Source organism: Salmo salar, chromosome ssa07 (assembly GCF_905237065.1).
Source record: "Salmo salar chromosome ssa07, Ssal_v3.1, whole genome shotgun sequence".
Taxonomy (NCBI): Eukaryota; Metazoa; Chordata; class Actinopteri; order Salmoniformes; family Salmonidae; genus Salmo; species Salmo salar.
Window position 1 is genome coordinate 8,201,870 of NC_059448.1, and position 23,780 is coordinate 8,225,649.

Consider the following 23,780-nt stretch of genomic DNA (forward strand, 5'->3'; position numbering starts at 1 on the left):
GTTTTGTACAACACCCCTCATTTTTTTTGACATCACCACAAAGGACTTAAAAGACGACAGTCTCAGACTGAGGTAAGTAGCGAACATAGAGCAGTGGATGAATTCAGTTTGAGTCATCAGGCAAATGCACTTGACTACCTGCATCAGATATGTTCTTGCTGGTCTGGAACAAAAGCCAGCACAACCTATTATTGTAATGTTTTCCTGAGAAGAGGCCCTGTGATTTACTTAGGTGTCAATCAACGACAACCCTAGTAATTCACCAAAAACACACCCAATTCTTCAGGACACTCAATGTTTAGTGAGCTGTTGACTATCGAACCATACAGTCCTAGCAGGTCATTTGCATTAAGTCATGCTGGTGCCGCTTCGGGAACCGTTTCCGAGGTCACTCGGCCCCACAAAGCATCACATTTCGGATATCAAAGGGAAAAGCTTGACAAATCATTCAAGAACAATCTCAGAAAAATCGGACCGCGACTTTACTCCAGGGGCTCTCCTGGATTTGTTTAACAAACATCTTTTGATAAAATCTCTCTGCGCAGTACCACAGCAGCCATTTGCAATGTAAATCATCCCAGATCGGTGAGAGCCATGGGAAAAATGGGGCTAATTCATTCATGGTAGGGAGAAACAACAAAGGAAAGAGACACACACACACACACACACACACACACACACACACACACACACACACACACACACACACACACACACACACACACACACACACACACACACACACACACACACACACACACACACACACACACACACACACACACACACACACACACACACACACACACACACACACACACACACACACAGTCTTATCAAAGAGAGATATCCTGCAGCATTCACCATCCTTCCTTATCTCTACTGCCCTTCTGTCTGCCTTAAAGAGACAGAGCCCCTGTGTGCAGCTCGCTCGTGGGACCCTTCAAGGCATGTTGCTGAGTTTGCGTCTGCTTTCATCATTGGGCCAGACAAGACAGCGATTTAAATAATATTAAACCTCTTTTCGATCAATATTGAAAGCGTGGTTTGAGGGGATATTAGTGGTGCGCGGGTCAGCTGTTTGTTTGCCAGCAATTTCTAATAACCCACCCGCAGCCACCTGACTAGATGTGATAAAGTGACAATCAGAGGGCTGCACCCAACCCTAACCTGCGAATGTAGAACATGCGCTGTAGGCTACAGTCGGAGATGGCGTAATGATGTTTTGACAGGGAGGGCATTTTTCTTTTTTGCCTAATTTGGATATGTTTCTGCCAATAATTTCCTACATTTTGGTGCGCTATTTGATAGTCAACTTGTCTATAATTAGGGATTGATCGAAATTTATAAAATGGATACGTGTAGGCTGAGATACAACGTCCTATAGCCCATCGATCAGAGGCTGAGGTACAACCTCCTATAGCCCATCGATCAGAGGCTGATACAACCTCCTATAGCCCATCGATCAGAGGCTGAGGTACAACCTCCTATAGCCCATCGATCAGTGAGTGATACAACCTCCTATAGCCCATCGATCAGAGGCTGAGGTACAACCTCCTATAGCCCATCGATCAGAGACTGATACAACCTCCTATAGCCCATCGATCAGAGGCTGAGGTACAACCTCCTATAGCTCATCGATCAGAGGCTGATACAACCTCCTATAGCCCATGGATCAGAGGCTGAGGTACAACCTCCTATAGCCCATCGATCAGAGGCTGAGGTACAACCTCCTATAGCTCATCGATCAGAGGCTCAGGTACAACCTCCTATAGCCCACCGATCAGAGGCTGAGGTACAACCTCCTATAGCCCATCGATCAGAGGCTGAGGTACAACCTCCTATAGCCCATCGATCAGTGAGTGATACAACCTCCTATAGCCCATTGATCAGAGGCTGAGGTACAACCTCCTATAGCCCATCGATCAGAGGCTGAGATACAACCTCCGATAGCCCATCGATCAGAGGCTGATACAACCTCCTATAGCCCATCGATCAGAGGCTGAGGTACAACCTCCTATAGCCCATCGATCAGTGAGTGATACAACCTCCTATAGCCCATCGATCAGAGGCTGAGGTACAACCTCCTATAGCCCATCGATCAGAGGCTGATACAACCTCCTATAGCCCATCGATCAGAGGCTGAGGTACAACCTCCTATAGCTCATCGATCAGAGGCTGATACAACCTCCTATAGCCCATGGATCAGAGGCTGAGGTACAACCTCCTATAGCCCATCGATCAGAGGCTGAGGTACAACCTCCTATAGCTCATCGATCAGAGGCTGAGGTACAACCTCCTATAGCCCATCGATCAGAGGCTGAGGTACAACCTCCTATAGCCCATCGATCAGAGGCTGAGGTACAACCTCCTATAGCCCATCGATCAGTGAGTGATACAACCTCCTATAGCCCATCGATCAGAGGCTGAGGTACAACCTCCTATAGCTCATCGATCAGAGGCTGAGGTACAACCTCCTATAGCCCATCGATCAGAGGCTGAGGTACAACCTCCTATAGCCCATCGATCAGAGGCTGAGATACAACCTCCGATAGCCCATCGATCAGAGGCTGAGGTACAACCTCCTATAGCTCATCGATCAGAGGCTGAGGTACAACCTTCTATAGCCTATCGATCAGAGGCTGTGATACAACCTCCTATAGCTCATCGATCAGAGGCTGAGGTACAACCTCCTATAGCCTATCGATCAGAGGCTGAGGTACAACCTCCTATAGCTCATCGATCAGAGGTTGAGGTACAACCTCCTATAGCTCATCGATCAGAGGCTGAGGTACAACCTCCTATAGCTCATCGATCAGAGGCTGATACAACCTCCTATAGCCCATCGATCAGAGGCTGAGGTACAACCTCCTATAGCCCATCGATCAGAGGCTGAGGTACAACCTCCTATAGCCCATCGATCAGAGGCTGAGGTACCACCTCCTATAGCCCATCGATCAGAGGCTGAGGTACAACCTCCTATAGCCCATCGATCAGTGAGTGATACAACCTCCTATAGCCCATCGATCAGAGGCTGAGGTACAACCTCCTATAGCCCATCGATCAGAGGCTGATACAACCTCCTATAGCCCATCGATCAGAGGCTGAGGTACAACCTCCTATAGCTCATCGATCAGAGGCTGATACAACCTCCTATAGCCCATGGATCAGAGGCTGAGGTACAACCTCCTATAGCCCATCGATCAGAGGCTGAGGTACAACCTCCTATAGCTCATCGATCAGAGGCTGAGGTACAACCTCCTATAGCCCATCGATCAGAGGCTGAGGTACAACCTCCTATAGCCCATCGATCAGAGGCTGAGGTACAACCTCCTATAGCCCATCGATCAGTGAGTGATACAACCTCCTATAGCCCATCGATCAGAGGCTGAGGTACAACCTCCTATAGCTCATCGATCAGAGGCTGAGGTACAACCTCCTATAGCCCATCGATCAGAGGCTGAGGTACAACCTCCTATAGCCCATCGATCAGAGGCTGAGATACAACCTCCGATAGCCCATCGATCAGAGGCTGAGGTACAACCTCCTATAGCTCATCGATCAGAGGCTGAGGTACAACCTTCTATAGCCTATCGATCAGAGGCTGTGATACAACCTCCTATAGCTCATCGATCAGAGGCTGAGGTACAACCTTCTATAGCCTATCGATCAGAGGCTGAGGTACAACCTCCTATAGCTCATCGATCAGAGGTTGAGGTACAACCTCCTATAGCTCATCGATCAGAGGTTGAGGTACAACCTCCTATAGCTCATCGATCAGAGGCTGAGGTACAACCTCCTATAGCTCATCGATCAGAGGCTGATACAATCTCCTATAGCCCATCGATCAGAGGCTGAGGTACAACCTCCTATAGCCCATCGATCAGAGTCTGAGGTACAACCTCCTATAGCCCATCGATCAGAGGCTGAGGTACCACCTCCTATAGCCCATCGATCAGTGAGTGATACACCTCCTATAGCCCATCGATCAGAGGCTGAGGTACAACCTCCTATAGCTCATCGATCAGAGGCTGAGGTACAACCTCCTATAGCCCATCGATCAGAGGCTGAGGTACAACCTCCTATAGCCCATCGATCAGAGGCTGAGGTACAACCTCCTATAGCCCATCGATCAGAAATTGAGGTACAACCTTCTATAGCCCATCGATCAGAGGCTGAGATACAACCTCTGATAGCCCATCGATCAGAGGCTGAGATACAACCTCCTATAGCTCATCGATCAGAGGCTGAGGTAAAATATCCTATAGCTCATCGATCAGAGGCTGAGGTACAACCTCCTATAGCCCATCGATCAGAGGCTGAGATACAACCTCCTATAGCCCATCGATCAGAGGCTGAGGTCTAACCTTCTATAGCTCATCGATCAGAGGCTGAGGTACAACCTTCTATAGCCTATCGATCAGAGGCTGAGATACAACCTCCTATAGCCTATCGATCAGAGGCTGAGGTACAACCTTCTATAGCTCATCGATCAGAGGCTGAGATACAAACTCCTATAGCCTATCGATCAGAAGGTGAGATACAACCTCCTATAGCCCATCGATCAGAGGCTGAGGTACAACCTCCTATAGCTCATCAATCAGAGGCTGAGATACAACCTCCTATAGCTCATCGATCAGAGGCTGATACAACCTCCTATAGCTCATCGATCAGAGGCTGAGGTACAACCTCCTATAGCTCATCGATCAGAGGCTGAGGTACAACCTCCTATAGCTCATCGATCAGAGGCTGAGGTACAACCTCCTATAGCTCATCGATCAGAGGCTGAGGTACAACCTCCTATAGCCCATCGATCAGAGGCTGAGGTACAACCTCCTATAGCTCATCGATCAGAGGCTGATACAACCTCCTATAGCTCATCGATCAGAGGCTGAGGTACAACCTTCTATAGCCCATCGATCAGAGACTGATACAACCTCATATAGCTCATCGATCAGAGGCTGAGGTACAACCTCCCATAGCTCATCGATCAGAGGCTGATACAACCTCCTATAGCCCACCGATCAGAGGCTGATACAACCTCCTATAGCTCATCGATCAGAGGCTGATACAACCTCCTATAGCCCATCGATCAGAGGCTGAGGTACAACCTCCTATAGCCCATCGATCAGAGGCTGAGGTACAACCTCCTATAGCTCATCGATCAGAGACTGATACAACTTTCTATAGCTCATCGATCAGAGGCTGAGGTACAACCTTCTGTTGCCAAGGAGACAATAAGGAGATACAATAAATAGAAGTATTCTAATTATGTCACTATCAATTGATTAACCTACTCACTTTCTGTACAACAGAATATGTTTAAACACAGACAGCTTTTAGGGAAACTCTTCTCTTGTTGGGTTAAACCACTGAAGAAGAGTAGTAAAAGCCTGCTCTGTCTGGGGTGAAAAGGTAGGTCACTCTGTCTGGGGTGGAAAGGTAGACCTACTCTGTCTGGGGTGGAAAGGTAGGCCTACTCTGTCTGGGGTGGAACGGTAGGTCTACTCTGTCTGGGGTGGAAAGGTAGGCCTACTCTGTCTGGAGGGGAAAGGTAGGCCTACTCTGTCTGGGGTGGAAAGGTAGGTCTACTCTGTCTGGGGTGGAAAGGTAGGTCTACTCTGTCTGGGGTGGAAAGGTAGGTCTACTCTGTCTGGGGTGGAAAGGTAGGTCTACTCTGTCTGGGGTGGAAAGGTAGGTCTACTCTGTCTGGTGTGGAAAGGTAGGTCTACTCTGTCTGGGGTGGAAAAGTAGGCCTACTCTGTCTGGGGTGGAAAGGTAGGTCTACTCTGTCTGGAGGGGAAAGGTAGGCCTATTCTGTCTGGGGTGGAAAGGTAGGTCTACTCTGTCTGGGGTTGAAAGGTAGACCTACTCTGTCTGGGGTGGAAAGGTAGGCCTACTCTGTCTGGGGTGGAAAGGTAGGCCTACTCTGTCTGGGGTGGAAAGGTAGGCCTACTCTGTCTGGGGTGGAAAGGTAGGTCTACTCTGTCTGGGGTCGAAAGGTAGGTCTACTCTGTCTGGGGTGGAAAGGTAGACCTACTCTGTCTGGGGTGGAAAGGTAGGTCTACTCTGTCTGGGGTGGAAAGGTAGGTCTACTCTGTCTGGGGTGGAAAGGTAGGTCTACTCTGTCTGGAGGGGAAAGGTAGGTATACTCTGTCTGGGGTGGAAAGGTAGGTCTACTCTGTCTGGAGTGGAAAGGTAGGCCTATTCTGTCTGGGGTGGAAAGGTAGGTCTACTCTGTCTGGGGTGGAAAGGTAGGTCTACTCTGTCTGGGGTGGAAAGGTAGGTCTACTCTGTCTGGGGTGGAAAGGTAGACCTACTCTGTCTGGGGTGGAAAGGTAGGTCTACTCTGTCTGGGGTGGAAAGGTAGGTCTACTCTGTCTGGGGTGGAAAGGTAGGTCTACTCTGTCTGGGGTGGAAAGGTAGGTCTACTCTGTTTGGAGGGGAAAGGTAGGTATACTCTGTCTGGGGTGGAAAGGTAGGCCTACTCTGTCTGGGGTGGAAAGGTAGGTCTACTCTGTCTGGAGTGGAAAGGTAGGCCTATTCTGTCTGGGGTGGAAAGGTAGGTCTACTCTGTCTGGGGTGGAAAGGTAAGTCTACTCTGTCTGGAGGGGAAAGGTAGGTCTACTCTGTCTGGGGTGGAAAGGTAGGTCTACTCTGTCTGGGATGGAAAGGTAGGTCTACTCTGGGGTGGAAAGGTAGGCCTATTCTGTCTGGGGTGGAAAGGTAGGCCTACTCTGTCTGGGGTGGAAAGGTAGGTATACTCTGGGGTGGAAAGGTAGGCCTATTCTGTCTAGGGTGGAAAGGTAGGCCTACTCTGTCTGGGGTGGAAAGGTAGGTATACTCTGGGGTGGAAAGGTAGGCCTATTCTGTCTGGGGTGGAAAGGTAGGCCTATTCTGTCTGGGGTGGAAAGGTAAGTCCTACTCTGTCTGGAGGGGAAAGATAGACCCAACTTTTGAAAGTACCATGCTCAGATTCCTAGTGACGTGGGGCAGTTTCTGGGGCAGTTTCTTTGCAAACAAGACACAGTGATTTGGCATTGGAAAAATACTATAAGATGAACACATAGGCCTATCTCTCTGTCCATTCTTAGCCTCGAATTCCAGTCATTTGTGTGGTCTTAAAAAATATTCTGCTAATATGTAAAATTATGTAAAATTGTATGAAATGTTTATAAAAGGCTGTTTCTTTTCAGACCTGTAAATACAGTGATAGATGAATACAATGTTTTGATTATAAAGGAGATCTTTCCACTCCTAGTCTTGTCCACAGTGGTCTGCAAAACCATAACCTTATGGCCTCCACAACTTGTGCGGTATCAAAATTCCTGCGTTGCCATGTAATGCTTACAGGACGAAGAACAGTTTCTAAAACTGCATGTCTAAGGCTCGGGTCTGTCCAAGAAGAGACAGTATTATTTTGGGTTTAGGGGAGGGTCAAACATTTTAAACATTCAGGGAGGGTTTAGGTCAAATATATTGTGCTGAAAGGAGGGCCTTCCATTTTCATTTCAGAGAGGTCCAATTTCCTCCATGTAACCCTTATTATAAATAATGTTTACTCCCTTAGATACAAACAACTTCTCTTCTGTCATTATGTTGCCCTAGAAGAATAAATAATTCCTTGCTCACCAGAATAATGTCATAAATTATAGAATGAATACTTCAATGTAGTTTATACTGGTAAAGTTTTCTCTCTCATCTTTGCATCTTTCTTGGAGCAATGACATTTAGAGACCGGGGAGAAAATGCACATTTATTTTTACGATTTCTGTGCTAAATTTTAAAATGACTCAGTTTAGTTTGACCAGTAAGCAAATAGAAACTGTGAAAACGACCCACATGTTTCTGATAAGATTTCAGTTCGGCCCAGATGCATATTTTATGCGGTTGAAATACTACAGTTCAGTCGAAAAGTATTCAGACCCCTTGAATTTTTCCACATTTTGTTACTTTACAGCCTTATTCTAAAATGGATTAAATAAATGCTTTTCCTCATCAATCTACACACAATACCCCATAATGACATCACAATTCCCCAAAATGACAAAGCAAAAACAGGTTTTGAGTTTTCTTTGAAATACTATATGATTTTATGATGCTGATAAAGACAACACCTTTACAGACGGTCCCTAACTGCACATTCGCATGCTCTCAAGATGCTGAAAGGAAGAAATCATATTTATCCACTCCTGTTTCATGTATCATTTTACTGCAAGAAATGCTTAATTCTGCAGGAGTTAAAAAGGACTATGTGCGAGGTTATAGACCTTCAGTCAGTGTCCAGATTTCAGTTTCCATTTAACCCATCTGAACAGTAGGCTAGAGTTCCCTTAAGGTACCGAAGGCCTATTTGAAGTCCCCATCTTGACTGTCGAATTTGTATAGCGCCTCACAATCATCACACATAAAATAGGCACTGCCATCATCCTCTTTTACCCCTTAAAATCTTTCCCAAACATTACTGTTCTGACCCTCCCTTCTCTTTATTTTCAAATCTCCATTCCACAGCTTTCCTCCTATTGGATTAAACTCTAACATTGCCTCAGTGGATCAATGTTAACTTTTTCTGCTCGTTCCCAAAAGCATTTTTGCAATTGGTGTGTCTGCTGTTAGGCGTGCGTAAAGGTAGGCCCTAAAGCTTAATGGCAGATAGCCTAAAATAATCAAAGAAAAACCTCAATGTAGTCTATAGATATAAATTGCACAAGAATGATACATTTATGATTTTTTTTTATGTATCGTTTTTTCATTATTCAACCGAAACGCAACCAACCACCCTTCATCCACACAATATTTCATGACCCTAAACCCGCCGCTCTGCGGATATAACCACAGGGGATTGCAGGTTATGAGTTAACCTGAGCATCACTGGGGATATGTTTAAAAACATCTTTCTTACACTGCAAGACAGCCAAAGAGAAAAAAAGGGACATTTTATATTACCTGGAACTCAATCCCATAATTCTCTCTGCAGAAGTCCCTTAGTTTGGGGTAGACATGCTCTTTCAGTGCGTTCCTCTCCGCTTCTGTGTCTGAAAACAAGATGACAGCGAGAACACATTGATTAGTATCAGAGATAACACATTGATTAGTATCAGAGATAACACATTGATTAGTATCAGAGATAACACATTGATTACTATCAGAGATAACACATTGATTAGTATCAGAGATAACACATTGATTAGTATCAGAGATAACACATTGATTAGTATCAGAGATAACACATTGATTAGTATCAGAGATAACACATTGATTACTATCAGAGATAACACATTGATTAGTATGAATGAAGTGCTTTCTCACTGTATGATACATACATTCAGTACATACCACCATATGGTTGCAACATTGACCCGAGAAAGCACAAATATACACTGAGTGTACAAAACATTAAGAATACCTGCTCTTTCCTTGACATAGACTGACCAGGTGAATCCAGGTGAAAGCTATGATCTCTTATTGATGTCACTTGTTAAATCCACTTCAATCAGTGTAGATGAAGGGGAGGAGACGGGTTAAATAACGAGTTTTAATCCTTGAGACAGTTGAGACATGAATTGTGTGTTTGTGCCATTCAGAGGGTGAATGTGCAGGACAAAATAATTAAGTGCCTTTGAACGGGGTATGTTAGTAGGTGCCAGGCACACCAGTTTTTGTCAAGAACTGCAACGCTGCTGGGGTTTTCACACTGTGTATCAAGATCCCCGTGTGTATGAAGAATGGTCCACCACCCAAAAGACCTCCAGCCAAATTGACACAACTGTGGGAAGCATTGGAGTCAACATCCCTGTGGAACGCTTCGACACCTTGTAGAGTCCATGCCCCGACGAGTTGAGGCTGTTCTGAGAGCAGTGTATCACAGTTACATTAAAAGGCTATATCCTTCATTCAGAAAGATGACGTCATCATAACATGTCGACTTCCCACTTACAGACCTCAACATCAACAGTAGCTAAATCTGCCAAAAATGCCATTATTGGCTCTTCGCAAATTATAGGTGAGAGTGTGCAAATCGAGACAGAGACAAAAAAATGGCTCATGGCATCATCTTTCTGAATCAAAAACACTGAGTGGAATAAAGTGTATGTAGGGTACGTGGCATGGCATAGTTAGGGTGGGGAGGGTATCTTAGACTAGTGACTCTATGGGTCATTGTTCTATTCCACTTTCATTCCTCATCCCTCCTTCTGTCTTTCTCTCCTTCCCACTGCCCACCCCCGGGTTACAATAATTGGATAGGACAGAGCCCGTCCAGTCTCTCTCTCTCTCTCTCTCTCTTTCTCTCTCTCTCTCCGGAGGGGGCTAGGTCTGGATGGACAGACAGTTAAAAACAGAACATGCCCAGGAGAAGAACAGTCCCCGTGATGATGGAACACATCAAACACAAATGTGTCACACTCAAATATGTCCCCTGCTCAAGACTGGTTCGTGCTACAAAACTAGGACACTATTTTTAGGGTTAGATAATTTTTTAGGGGCTTTTGGATGACACAGGCTTCTTTTCTGTTATAAAATATGTGCATTTCTAAAACGCAAGCTATTTACTAAACACTCTATAATTTCCTAGCTGAACTACAGTTACATTGTCATCAGAAAGAATACAAACCCCTTGACTTATTCAACATTTTGTTAAAGTTACAGCCTGAATTCAAACCTCTTGACTTATTCAACATTTTGTTAAAGTTACAGCCTGAATTCAAACCCCTTGACTTATTCAACATTTTGTTAAAGTTACAGCCTGAATTCAAACCCCTTGACTTATTCAACATTTTGTTAAAGTTACAGCCTGAATTCAAACCCCTTGACTTATTCAACATTTTGTTAAAGTTACAGCCTGAATTCAAACCCCTTGACTTATTCAACATTTTGTTAAAGTTACAGCCTGAATTCAAAATGGATTAAATATTTTTTTTCCTCTCAACCATCTACACCCTATAATGACAAATTTAAAAACATGTTTTTAGGAAAGTTTGCAAATGTATTGAAAATGAAATACAGAAATATCTCATTTGTCACACCCTGATCAGTTTCACCTGTCCTTGTTATTGTCTCCACCCCCTCCAGGTGTTGCTTGTTATCCCCAGTATATTTATACCTGTGTTTCCTGTCTCTCTGTGCCAGTTCGTCTTGTATGTTCCAAGTCAACCAGCGTGTTTTTCTCGTGTGCCTGCCTGTTCTATTCTCGTTTACTAGTCTTCCCGGTTTTGACGCTTGCCTGTTTTCTGGACTCTGTACCTGCCTGCCCTGACCTCGAGCCTGCCTCGACACTGTACCTCCTGGACTCTGAACTGGTTTTGACCTTTTGCCTGTCCACGACCGTTCTCTTGCCTACCCCTTTTGGATGTAATAAATATCAAAGAATCATCTGCCTCCTGTGGCTACATACGCATTTACACCCCTGACTCAATACTTTGTAGAAGCACCTTTGGTGGTGATTACAGCTTTGAGTCATCTTGGGTATGTCTGTATCGGCTTTGAGTCATCTTGGGTATGTCTGTATCAGCTTTGAGTCATCTTGGGTATGTCTGTATCAGCTTTGAGTCATCTTGGGTATGTCTGTATCAGCTTTGAGTCATCTTGGGTATGTCTGTATCAGCTTTGAGTCATCTTGGGTATGTCTGTATCAGCTTTGCACATCTGGAGCGGTGGTGAACAGAAATCTTCAAGTCTTTCCACAGATTTTCAATGGGAATCAAGTCTTGGCTTTAGCGAGGCCACTCATAGACTTACACATTCATGTTTTGAAACCATTCAAGGGTTGTTTTGGCTATATTCTTGGGGTCATTGTCCTGTTGGAACATAAAACTTTGCCTGAGTTTAAGTTTGTCTGCCCTCTGAAGCAGGTTCTCATCAAGGGTTTGCCTGTATTTGGCTCCATTCATTGTTCCCTCTATCTTTATCAGTCTTCCAGTCCATACCACTGAAAAGCATCCCCATTACTTGATGCTGCCATCACCATGCTTCATGGTTGGGATGGTGTTAGATGGGTGATGAGCTATGCCTGGTTTTCTCTAGACGTAGCGCATTGCATTCAGGCGTAAAAGAGTGAACATTTTGGCTCATCAGACCACAGAATCTTTTGCCTTATGCTCCTTCTTTCACATGACTTTTTGCAAACTTCAGGCGTGCTGTCATGTGCCTTTTTCTCAGGAGTGGATTCCGTCTGGCCACTTTCCCATAAAGCCCAGATTTGTGAAGTGCTGTATAGACTGTTGTCCTTCTAGCAGATTCTCCCATCTCAGCCAAGGAACTCTGAAGTTCTGTCACAGTGGACATTGCGTTCTTGGTCACCTACCTGACGAAGATCATTCTTGCCCGGTTGCTCAGTTTGGTCAGACGGCCAGCTCTAATCAGAGTCTGGGCAGTTCCATATTTTTTGCATTTCCCAATTATGAAGACCACTGTGCTCTTGGAAATGTTCAACACTCTAGAAATTATTTTATACCCTTCCTCAGATACTTTTGTATATATAGTGTATGTGAACACCTCTTCAAATGAGTGGATTCGGCAATTTCAGCCACAACCGTTGCTCACAGGTGTTTAAAATAAAGCACACAGCCATGCAATCTCCATAGACAAATATTGGCAGCAGAATGGCCTTACTGAAGAGCTCAGTGACTTTCAACGTGACACCGTCAAAGGATGCCACCTTTCCAACAAGTTAGTTTATCAAATTTTTGCCCTGCTAGAGCTGCCCCGGTCAGCTGTGAGTGCTGTTATTGTGAAGTGGAAACTTCTAGGAACAACAATGGCTCAGACGCATGTGGTAGACCACACAAGCTCACAGAATATGACCGCAGAGTGCTGAAGCGCGTAAAAATCGTCTGTCCTCAGTTGCAACACTCCCTACCGAGTTCCAAACTGCCTCTGGAAGCAATGTCAGCACAAGAACTGTTCATCGGGAGCTTCATGAAATGGGTTTCCATGGCCGAGCAGCCGCACACAAGCCTAAGATCACCATGTACAATGCCAAGTGTCGGCTGGAGTGGTGTAAAGCTCACCATCATTCTGGAGCAGTGGAAACACATTCTCTGGAGTGATGAATCAAGGTTCACCAAATGGCAGTCAGACGGATGAATCTGGGTTTAGTGGATGCCAGGAGAACGCTACCTGCCCCAATGCATAGTGCCAACTGTAAAGTTTGGTGGATGAGGAATAATGGTCTGGGGCTGTTTTTCATGGTTCAGGCTAGGCCCCTTAGTTCCAGTGAAGGGAAATCTTAATGCTACAGCATACAATGACATTCTAGACGATACTGTGCTTCCAACTTTGTGGAAACAGTTTGGGGAAGGCCCTTGCCTATTTGATCATGACAATGCCCTCGTGCACAAAGCGAGGTCCATACAGAAATGGTTTGTCGAGATTGGTGTGGAAGAACTTGACTGGCCTGCACAGATCCCTGAACTCTACCCCATCAAACACCTTTGGGATGAATTGGAACGCCGACTCCAGGCCAGGCGTAATCGCCCAACATCAGTGCCCGACCTCACTAACGCTCTGGTGACTGAATTGAAGCAAGTCCACGCAGCAATGTTCCAACATCGAGTGGAAAGACTTCCCAGAAGAGTGGAAGCTGTTATAGCAGCAATAGGGAGACCAACTCCATATTAGTGCCCATGATTTTGGAATGAGATGTTGGACGAGTAGTAGTCCACATACTCATGAAGTGTATATGCCTCCTCACAGTTCTGTCTCTGAGATCTACAGACAGTTCCTTGGCCTTCATGGAATAGGTTCTGAGATCTACAGACAGTTCCTTGGCCTTCATGGAATAGGTTCTGAGATCTACAGACAGTTCCTTGGCCTTCATGGAATAGGTTCTGAGATCTACAGACAGTTCCTTGGCCTTCATGGAATAGGTTCTGAGATCTACAGACAGTTCCTTGGCCTTCATGGAATAGGTTCTGAGATCTACAGACAGTTCCTTGGCCTTCATGGAATAGGTTCTGAGATCTACAGACAGTTCCTTGGCCTTCATGGAATAGGTTCTGAGATCTACAGACAGTTCCTTGGCCTTCATGGAATAGGTTCTGAGATCTACAGACAGTTCATTGGCCTTCATGGAATAGGTTCTGAGATCTACAGACAGTTCATTGGCCTTCATGGAATAGGTTCTGAGATCTACAGACAGTTCCTTGGCCTTCATGGAATAGGTTCTGAGATCTACAGACAGTTCCTTGGCCTTCATGGAATAGGTTCTGAGATCTACAGACAGTTCCTTGGCCTTCATGGAATAGGTTCTGAGATCTACAGACAGTTCCTTGGCCTTCATGGAATAGGTTCTGAGATCTACAGACAGTTCCTTGGCCTTCATGGAATAGGTTCTGAGATCTACAGACCGTTCCTTGGCCTTCATGGAATAGGTTCTGAGATCTACAGACAGTTCCTTGGCCTTCATGGAATAGGTTCTGAGATCTACAGACAGTTCATTGGCCTTCATGGAATAGGTTCTGAGATCTACAGACAGTTCCTTGGCCTTCATGGAATAGGTTCTGAGATCTACAGACAGTTCCTTGGCCTTCATGGAATAGGTTCTGAGATCTACAGACAGTTCCTTGGCCTTCATGGAATAGGTTCTGAGATCTACAGACAGTTCCTTGGCCTTCATGGAATAGGTTCTGAGATCTACAGACAGTTCCTTGGCCTTCATGGAATAGGTTCTGAGATCTACAGACAGTTCCTTGGCCTTCATGGAATAGGTTCTGAGATCTACAGACAGTTCCTTGGCCTTCATGGAATAGGTTCTGAGATCTACAGACAGTTCCTTGGCCTTCATGGAATAGGTTCTGAGATCTACAGACAGTTCATTGGCCTTCATGGAATAGGTTCTGAGATCTACAGACAGTTCCTTGGCCTTCATGGAATAGGTTCTGAGATCTACAGACAGTTCCTTGGCCTTCATGGAATAGGTTCTGAGATCTACAGACAGTTCCTTGGCCTTCATGGAATAGGTTCTGAGATCTACAGACAGTTCCTTGGCCTTCATGGAATAGGTTCTGAGATCTACAGACAGTTCCTTGGCCTTCATGGAATAGGTTCTGAGATCTACAGACAGTTCCTTGGCCTTCATGGAATAGGTTCTGAGATCTACAGACAGTTCCTTGGCCTTCATGGAATAGGTTCTGAGATCTACAGACCGTTCCTTGGCCTTCATGGAATAGGTTCTGAGATCTACAGACAGTTCCTTGGCCTTCATGGAATAGGTTCTGAGATCTACAGACAGTTCCTTGGCCTTCATGGAATAGGTTCTGAGATCTACAGACAGTTCCTTGGCCTTCATGGAATAGGTTCTGAGATCTACAGACAGTTCCTTGGCCTTCATGGAATAGGTTCTGAGATCTACAGACAGTTCCTTGGCCTTCATGGAATAGGTTCTGCTCTGACATTCACTGTCAACTGTGGGACCTTATATAGACAGGTGGGTTTCTTTCTAAATCATGTCCAAACATTTGATTTGGCCACAGGTGGACTCCAATCAAGCTGTAGTGTTATCTCAAGGATAAAAAAATAAAATAAAAAAAGGTTTTCACTTTGTCATTATGGGTTATCGTGTGTAGATGGGTGAGATTTTTGTATATATTTGTTTTAATCCATTTTGAATTCAGGCTGTAACAAAACAACAGGTGGAATAAGTCAAGGTGTGTGTGAAAGCACATGGTGCTGATAACAGTAAATCGCTGCTCTTTTCCCCAGATATGATGAAGTATGGCATGTTGACGTAAGCATGGCACAGAGATGAGTGTGTGTGTAAAGTGTGTGTGACAGACATGGCAGAGCGCCTGTCGTCTTGGAAACGCATGCACACACGCACGTACACGCACACGCACGCACACACACACACACAAAGTGTCTCTCTTCAATTCCATGCCACAGCTCTTACTGACAGCTACAGCTGAATGTCCATGCTGTAGACTCCTCGTCCTCATCCTCTCCTACTCTGACTCTCATCCTCATCCTCTCCTACTCTGACTCTCATCCTCGTCCTCGTCCTCTCCTACTCTGACTCTCCTCTTCATCCTCCTCCTCCATCTCCTCTCCGACTCCTCTTCTCCTCCTCTCCTAGTCCTCCTTCTCCTCTTCCTCCTCCTCCTCCTCCTCTCCTTCTCCTCTCACTCTATCATAATTTCTCCACTCTACTTAGTCCACTCCAGAGTCCACTGTCCACTCCAGTGTCCACTGTCCACCCCAGAGCCCAATGTCCACTCCAGAGCCTAATTCTACCTAATTCTTAGCATTCTCATCAGCTACACACTACCCACAAAGCAATCATTAAGCCCAAACACTACCCACATAGCAATCGTCAAGCCCTACACACTACCCACATAGCAATCGTCAAGCCCTACGCACTACCCACATAGCTATCACCATTCAAAAGTTTTGACCCACCTACTCATTAAAGGGTTTTTCTTTATTTTTACTATGTTCTACATTGTAGAATAATAGTGAAGACATCAAAACTATGAAATAACACATATGGAATCATGTAGTAACCAAAATAGTGTTAAACAAATCAAAATATATTTTAGATTATTCAGAGTAGCCACCCTTTGCATTGATGACTGCTTTGCACACTCTTGGCATTCTCCCAGCCATCTTCATGAGGTAGTCACCTGGAATACATTTCAAATAACATGTGCGCCTTGTTAAAAGTTTATTTGTGGAATGTCTTGCCTTCTTAATGTGTTTGAGCCAATCAGTTGTGACAAGGTTGGGGTGGTATACAGAAGATAGCCCTATTTGGTAAAAGACCAAGTCCAGTTCCTGACGGGCTGCCCCCCCCCCCCAAGGTGGTGAAGGTAGGAAACAACACCTCCACTTCGCTGATACTCAACACAGGGGCCCCACAAGGGTGTGTGCTCAGCCCCCTCCTGTACTCCCTGTTCATCCATGACTGCGTGGCCAAGCACGCCTCTAACTCAATCATCAAGTTTGCAGACGACACAACAAGGTCCTACAGCTCCTCGAAATTCTTCTTGGCCCCTAACACCCTCAGAAACTTATACAGACGCACCATTGAGAGCATCCTGTAGGGCTGTATCACCGCCTGGTACGACAACTGCACCACCCACAACCGCAGGGCTCACCAGAGGGTGGTGCTGTCTGCCCAACGCATCACCGAGGGCACACTGCCTGCCCTCCAGGACACCTATGGCACCTGATGTCACAGGAAGGCCAAAAAGATCATCAAGGACATCAACTACCCGAGCCATGGCCTGTTCACCCCACTATCAACCAGAAGGCGAGATCAGTACAGGTGCATCAAAGCTGGGACCGAGAGACTGAAAACAGCTTCTATCTCTAGGGCATCAGACTGTTAAATAGCCATCACTAGCTGGCTACCACCCGGTTACATAACCCTGCACCTTAGAGGCTGCTGCCCTATATACATAGACATGGAATCACTGGCCACTTTAATAATGGAACACTAGTCACTTAATAATGTTTACATGCTGCTTTACTCATCTCATATGTACAGTTGAAGTCGGAGGTTTACATACACTTAGGTTGGAGTCATTAAAACTCACTTTTCAACCACTCCACAAATGTCTTGTTAACAAACTCTAGTTTTGGCAAGTCGGGTAGGCCATCTACTTTGTGCATGACAAAAGTAATTTTTCCAACAATTGTTTACAGACAGATTATTTAACTTATAATTCACTGTATCACACTTCCAGTGGGTCAGAAGTTTACATACACTAAGTTGACTGTGCCTTTAAACAGCTTGGAAAATTCCAGAAAATTATGTCATGGCTTTAGAACCTTCTGATAGGCTAATTGACATCATTTGAGTCAATTGGAGGTGTACCTGTGGATGTATTTAAAGGCCTACCTTCAAACTCAGTGCCTCTGCTTGACATCATGGGAAAATCAAAAGAAATCAACAAGACCTCAGAAAAAAATTGTAGACCTCCACAAGGCTGGTTCATCCTTGGGAACAATTTCCAAACGCCTGAAGGTACCACGTTCATCTGTACAAACAATAGTATGTAAGTATAAACACCATAGGACTATGCAGCCGCCATACCGCTCAGGAAGGAGACGTGTTCTGTCTCCTAGAGATTAACGTACTTTGGCGTGAAAAGTGCAAATCATTCCCAGAACAACGGCAAAGGACCTTGTGAAGATGCTGGAGGAAACAGGTACAAAAGTATCTATATACACAGTAAAATGAGTCCTATATCGACATAACCTGAAAGGCCCCTCAGCAAGGAAGAAGCCACTGCTCCAAAACCGCCATAAAAAAGCCAGACTACAGTTTGAAACTGCACATGGGGACAAAGAACGTACTTTTTGGAGAAATGTCCTCTGGTCTGATGAAACAAAAATATAACTGGCCATAATGACCATCGTTATGTTTGGAGGAAAAAGGGGGAGGCTTGCAAGCCAAAAACCACCATCTCAAACATGAAGCACGGGGGTGGCAGCATCATGTTGTGGGGGTGCTTTGCTGCAGGAGGGACTTGTGCACTTCACAAAATAGATGGCATCATGAGGTAGGAAAATTATGTGGATATATTGAAGCAACATCTCAAGACATCAGTCAGGAAGTTAAAGCTTGGTCGCAAATAGCTTGGTCTCTACTATTATTCTGACATTTCACATTCTTAAAATAAAGTGGTGATCCTAACTGACCTAAGGCAGGGAATTTTTACTAGCATTAAATGTCAGGAATTGTAAAAAACTGAGTTTAAATGTATTTGGTTATGGTGTATGTAAACTTCCGACTTCAACTGTATATACTGTATTCTATTCTACTGTATTTTAGTCAATGCCACTCTGACATTACTCCTCCTAATATTTATATATTTCTTTATTCCATTATTTTACTTTTAGATTTGTGATGTGTATTGTTGTGATTTGTTAGATACTACTGCACGGTTGGAGCTAGGAACACAAGCGTTTCACTACACCTGCAACGACATCTGCTAAACATGTGCATGTGACCAATAACATTTTATTTTATTTGACAATGAGACAATGGTCATTAACGTGATCATTAACGTGGACACCACACCACACAGTGATATGACAATGAGACTATGGTCATTAACTTTGATATTAACATGTTCATTAACGTGGTCATTAACGTGGTCATTAACAAAAAATAGCTTATGGATATCAGGACAGCGATCACTCACCTCGGATTAGACAAAGAGTTTTTCTTCAACAAGCAAGACGCACAGGACATTCTCCAAACACCCGACAGGGCCAATATCCCCGTTATTTGCAAGAGGAAGCGACGTAGGTACAGAGGACAAAGAGCCGGATGCCTGGTCAGGATCCGGAAAAGGCGAGTGGGAAAGCTGCCGTTACCGTCAATACTACTCACCAACGTGCAATCATTGGACAATAAACTAGACGAGGTACGATCACGAATATCCTACCAACGGGACATCAAAAACTGTAATATCCTATGTTTCACGGAATCGTGGCTGAATGATGACATGGATATTCAGCTAGCGGGATATACGCTGCACCGGCAAGATAGAACAGCACACTCCGGTAAGACGAGGGGGGGCGGTCTGTGCATATTTGTAACAACAGCTGATGCACAAAATCTAAGGAAGTCTCTAGATTTTGCTCACCTGAAGAAGAGTATCTTGTGATAAATTGCAGACCACTCTACTTGCCTACAGAGTTTTCAGCTATACTTTTCGTGGCTGTTTATTTACCACCACAGACAGATGCTGGCAGTAAGACCACACTCAGTCAGCTGTATAAGGAAATAAGCAAACAGGAAACCACTCACCCAGAGGCGGCGCTCCTAGTGGCCGGAGACTTTAATGCAGGGAAACTTAAATCAGTTCTACCAAATTTCTATCAACATGTTAAATGTGCAACCAGAGGGAAAACAATTCTGGATCACCTGTACACCACACACAGAGACACGTACAAAACTCTCCCTCGCCCTCCATTTTGTAAATCCGACCACAACTCTATCGTCCTCATTCCTGCTTACAAGCAAAAATTCAAGCATGAAGCACCAGTGACTCGGTATATAAAAAAGTGGTCAGATGAAGCAGATGCTAAACTACAGGACTGTTTTAATATCACAGACTGGAACATGTTCCGGGATTCTTCCAATGGCATTCAGGAGTACACCACATCAGTCACTTTAACTATACATTCATGTACATACTACCTCAATTGGGCCGACCAACCAGTGCTCCCGCACATTGGCTAACCGGGCTATCTGCATTGTGTCCCACCACCCGCCAACCCTCTTCTACGCTACTGCTACTCTCTATATGCATAGTCGCTTTAACCATATCTACATGTACATACTACCTCAATCAGTCTGACTAACCGGTGTCTGTATGTAGCCTCGCTACTTTTATAGCCTCGCTACTGTATACAGCCTGTCTTTTTACTGTTGTTTTATTTCTTTACCTACCTATTGTTCACCTAATACCTTTTTTGCACTATTGGTTAGAGCCTGTAAGTAAGCATTTCACTGTAAGGTCTACACCTGTTTTATTTGGCGCACATGACAAATAAACTTTGATTTGATTAGAGTGTCTAGTTTGAGAAACAGACGCCTCACAAGTCCTCAACTGGCAGCTTCAGTAAGTTGTACCGCAAAACACCAGTCTCAACGTCAACAGTGAAGAGGCGACTCCGGGATGCTGGCCTTCTAGGCAAAGTTCCTCTGTCCAGTGTCTGTGTTCTTTTGCCCATTTTAATCTTTTATTTTTATTGGCCAGTCTGAGATATGGCTTTTTCTTTGCAACTCTGCCTAGAAGGCCAGCATCCCGGAGTCGCCTCTTCACTGTTGACGTTGAGACTGGTGTTTTGCGGATACAATTTAATGTGACCCCAAACTTTTGAACGGTAGTGTATGTGGATGATTTATGAAGGCAGGCACATTTAACAGTTAGGATCTTGAAAATAGACCTAATTAAGTTGGGGTTTCTTCTCGCCTCACTTTTCTTAGACAATTAAGGCAAGAGCTGTTTTCTCATCTCCTAACACCACTGCTGCCTCCGCCACATTGTCCTCAACACCAATATGCTGGGTAACTTTGCTATTAAGCACATAGAAACATGGTCTAGGAAAAAGCGGCAATTCAACAGAGCACTGATGTTTCAGAACCGCTGACAGAGACTGCTATCCAACGTGGGAGAAAGCACATTTGTGATAAAATAATATTGTTTTTATTATTGTTGCATAGTAGCACATGTCTTAGAGTGATGGACTGGGCCTCACGGCCTCCACAACGGATCAGTCCACTCAGACAGGCCTCCACAACAGATCAGTCCACTCAGACAGGCCTCTACAATGGATCAGTCCACTCAGACAGGCCTCTACAATGGATCACTCCACTCAGACAGGCCTCTACAATGGATCAGTCCCCTCAGACAGGCCTCTACAACGGATCAGTCCACTCAGACAGGCCTCTACAATGGATCACTCCACTCAGACAGGCCTCTACAATGGATCACTCCACTCAGATAGGCCTCTACAATGGATCAGTCCCCTCAGACAGGCCTCTACAATGGATCACTCCACTCAGACAGGCCTCTACAATGGATCAGTCCACTCAGACAGGCCTCTACAACGGATCAGTCAACTCAGATAGGCCTCTACAATGGATCAGTCCACTCAGACAGGCCTCTACAATGGATCAGTCCACTCAGACAGGCCTCTACAATGGATCACTCCACTCAGACAGGCCTCTACAATGGATCAGTCCACTCAGACAGGCCTCTACAATGGATCACTCCACTCAGACAGGCCTCTACAATGGATCACTCCACTCAGACAGGCCTCTGCAATGGATCAGTCCACTCAGACAGGCCTCTACAATGGATCAGTCCACTCAGACAGGCCTCTACAATGGATCAGTCCACTCAGACAGGCCTCTACAATGGATCAGTCCACTCAGACAGGCCTCTACAATGGATCAGTCCACTCAGACAGGCCTCTACAATGGATCACTCCACTCAGACAAGCCTCTACAATGGATCACTCCACTCAGACAGGCCTCTACAATGGATCACTCCACTCAGACAGGCCTCTACAACGGATCAGTCCACTCAGACAGGCCTCTACAATGGATCAGTCCACTCAGACAGGCCTCTACAACGGATCACTCCACTCAGACAGGCCTCTACAATGGATCACTCCACTCAGACAGGCCTCTACAATGGATCAGTCCCCTCAGACAGGCATGAATCAAATAGGTGTCTTGCACATGAATTTTGCTACTGCTCCACTGAAGAAATCTTGGTCGACCAACAGCCTATTGACCAAACAATGGACCATTCGACAGAATGGGGTCGGCCCTAAACAGTTTACATACACACTGACACAGATGTCATAGAAACACAGCGTCTGATTCAAATTTCTATTGATTGTATGAAGTTCGTTTTACTGTGTGTTTGTTCGTTCATTGTCATTCTGATGAAGGCTTTGGAAGAGCATAAACATTCACAAGGAAACTGCACAGTACCACACTCTAAACTCTACTGGACTCTATAATGCCCCTCATAATATCATAACAGCACCAACACTGGACAAGCACCAGGTCCTCATTGTACCTGTGTTTAACTAGCTCTGGAAAGATATGTCTACGGGAGAGAGTGGAGAGAGAGAGAGAGGGGAAGAGAGAGGAGGGGGAAACAGAGAGAGGGGTGGAGAGAGAGGGAAAGAGAGAAAGAGGGAGGGGGAGAAACAGAGAGAGAGGTGGGAGAGAGGGGGGAGAGAGAGAGGGAGGGGAGAAACAGAGAGAGCGGTGGGAGAGAGAGGGGGGAGAGAGAGAGAGAGAGGGGGGGGAGAAATAGAGAGCGAGGGGGGATAGAGAGAGAGGGAGAGAGAGAGAGAGAGAGAGAGAGAAAGAGAGAGGGAGAGAGAAAGGGGGGAGAAACAGAGATAGAGAGAGGTGGGAGAGAGGGAGGAGAGAGAGAGAGAGGGGGAGAGAGAGAGGGGGAGAAACAGAGAGAGAGAGGGAGGAGAGAGAGAGAGAGAGGGGGAGAAACAGAGAGAGAGAGGTGGGAGACAGAGAGAGAGAGAGAGAGAGAGGGGGAACAGAGAGAGGGGGAGGAGGGAGAGAGGGGGGGAGAGAGAGAGAGGGGGGAGAGATAGAGAGGGGGGAGGGAGGGAGAAACAGAGAGAGAGAGAGAGGGGGGAGGAGAGAGAGAGAGAGAGAGAGAGGGGGAGGAGGGAGAGAGGGGGAGGAGAGAGAGAGAGGGGGGAGAGATAGAGAGGGGGGAGGGAGGGAGAAACAGAGAGAGAGAGATAGAGGGGGAGGAGAGAGAGAGATGGGGAGAGGCTCAACTGGCTCAACTGACTCAATCGTTCCTATTCTCCCTCAGAAACCAGATGATCGTGGACTTCAGGAAACAGCAGAGGGAAAGTTTTAAACAAACTGAAATGGTCCACCCACACAGACAGAGAGAGCAGTGCCTCTCTAAGGCTCTCCAGAGGGTAGTGAGGTCTGCACAACGCATCACCGGGGGCAAACTACCTGCCCTCCAGGACACCTACAACACCCGATGTCACAGGAAGGCCATAAAGATCATCAAGGACATCAACCACCCGAGCCACTGGCTGTTCACCCCGCTATCATCCAGAAGGCGAGGTCAGTACAGGTGTATCAAAGCTGGAACCAAGAGACTGAAAAACAGCTTCTATCTCAAGGCCATCAGACTGTTAAACAGCCATCACTAACATTGAGTGGCTGCTGCCACTTTAATATTTACATACCCTACATTACTCATCTCATATGTATATACTGTACTCTATACCATCTACTGCATCATGCCTATGTCGTT

The 23,780-nt window shown here is 45.5% G+C and overlaps 1 protein-coding gene across 1 annotated transcript in view; it reads right to left on the reverse strand.

The window, feature by feature from the left end:
- The window catches only part of nwd2 (NACHT and WD repeat domain containing 2), a 71,802-nt gene that overhangs the window by 38,498 nt on the left and 9,524 nt on the right, over positions 1-23,780 (reverse strand). Inside the window, exon 3 of the mRNA XM_014206477.2 lies at positions 8,947-9,035. Within this exon, the coding sequence (XP_014061952.1) occupies positions 8,947-9,035 (89 nt within the window). The remainder of the gene's footprint in view (positions 1-8,946; positions 9,036-23,780) is intronic.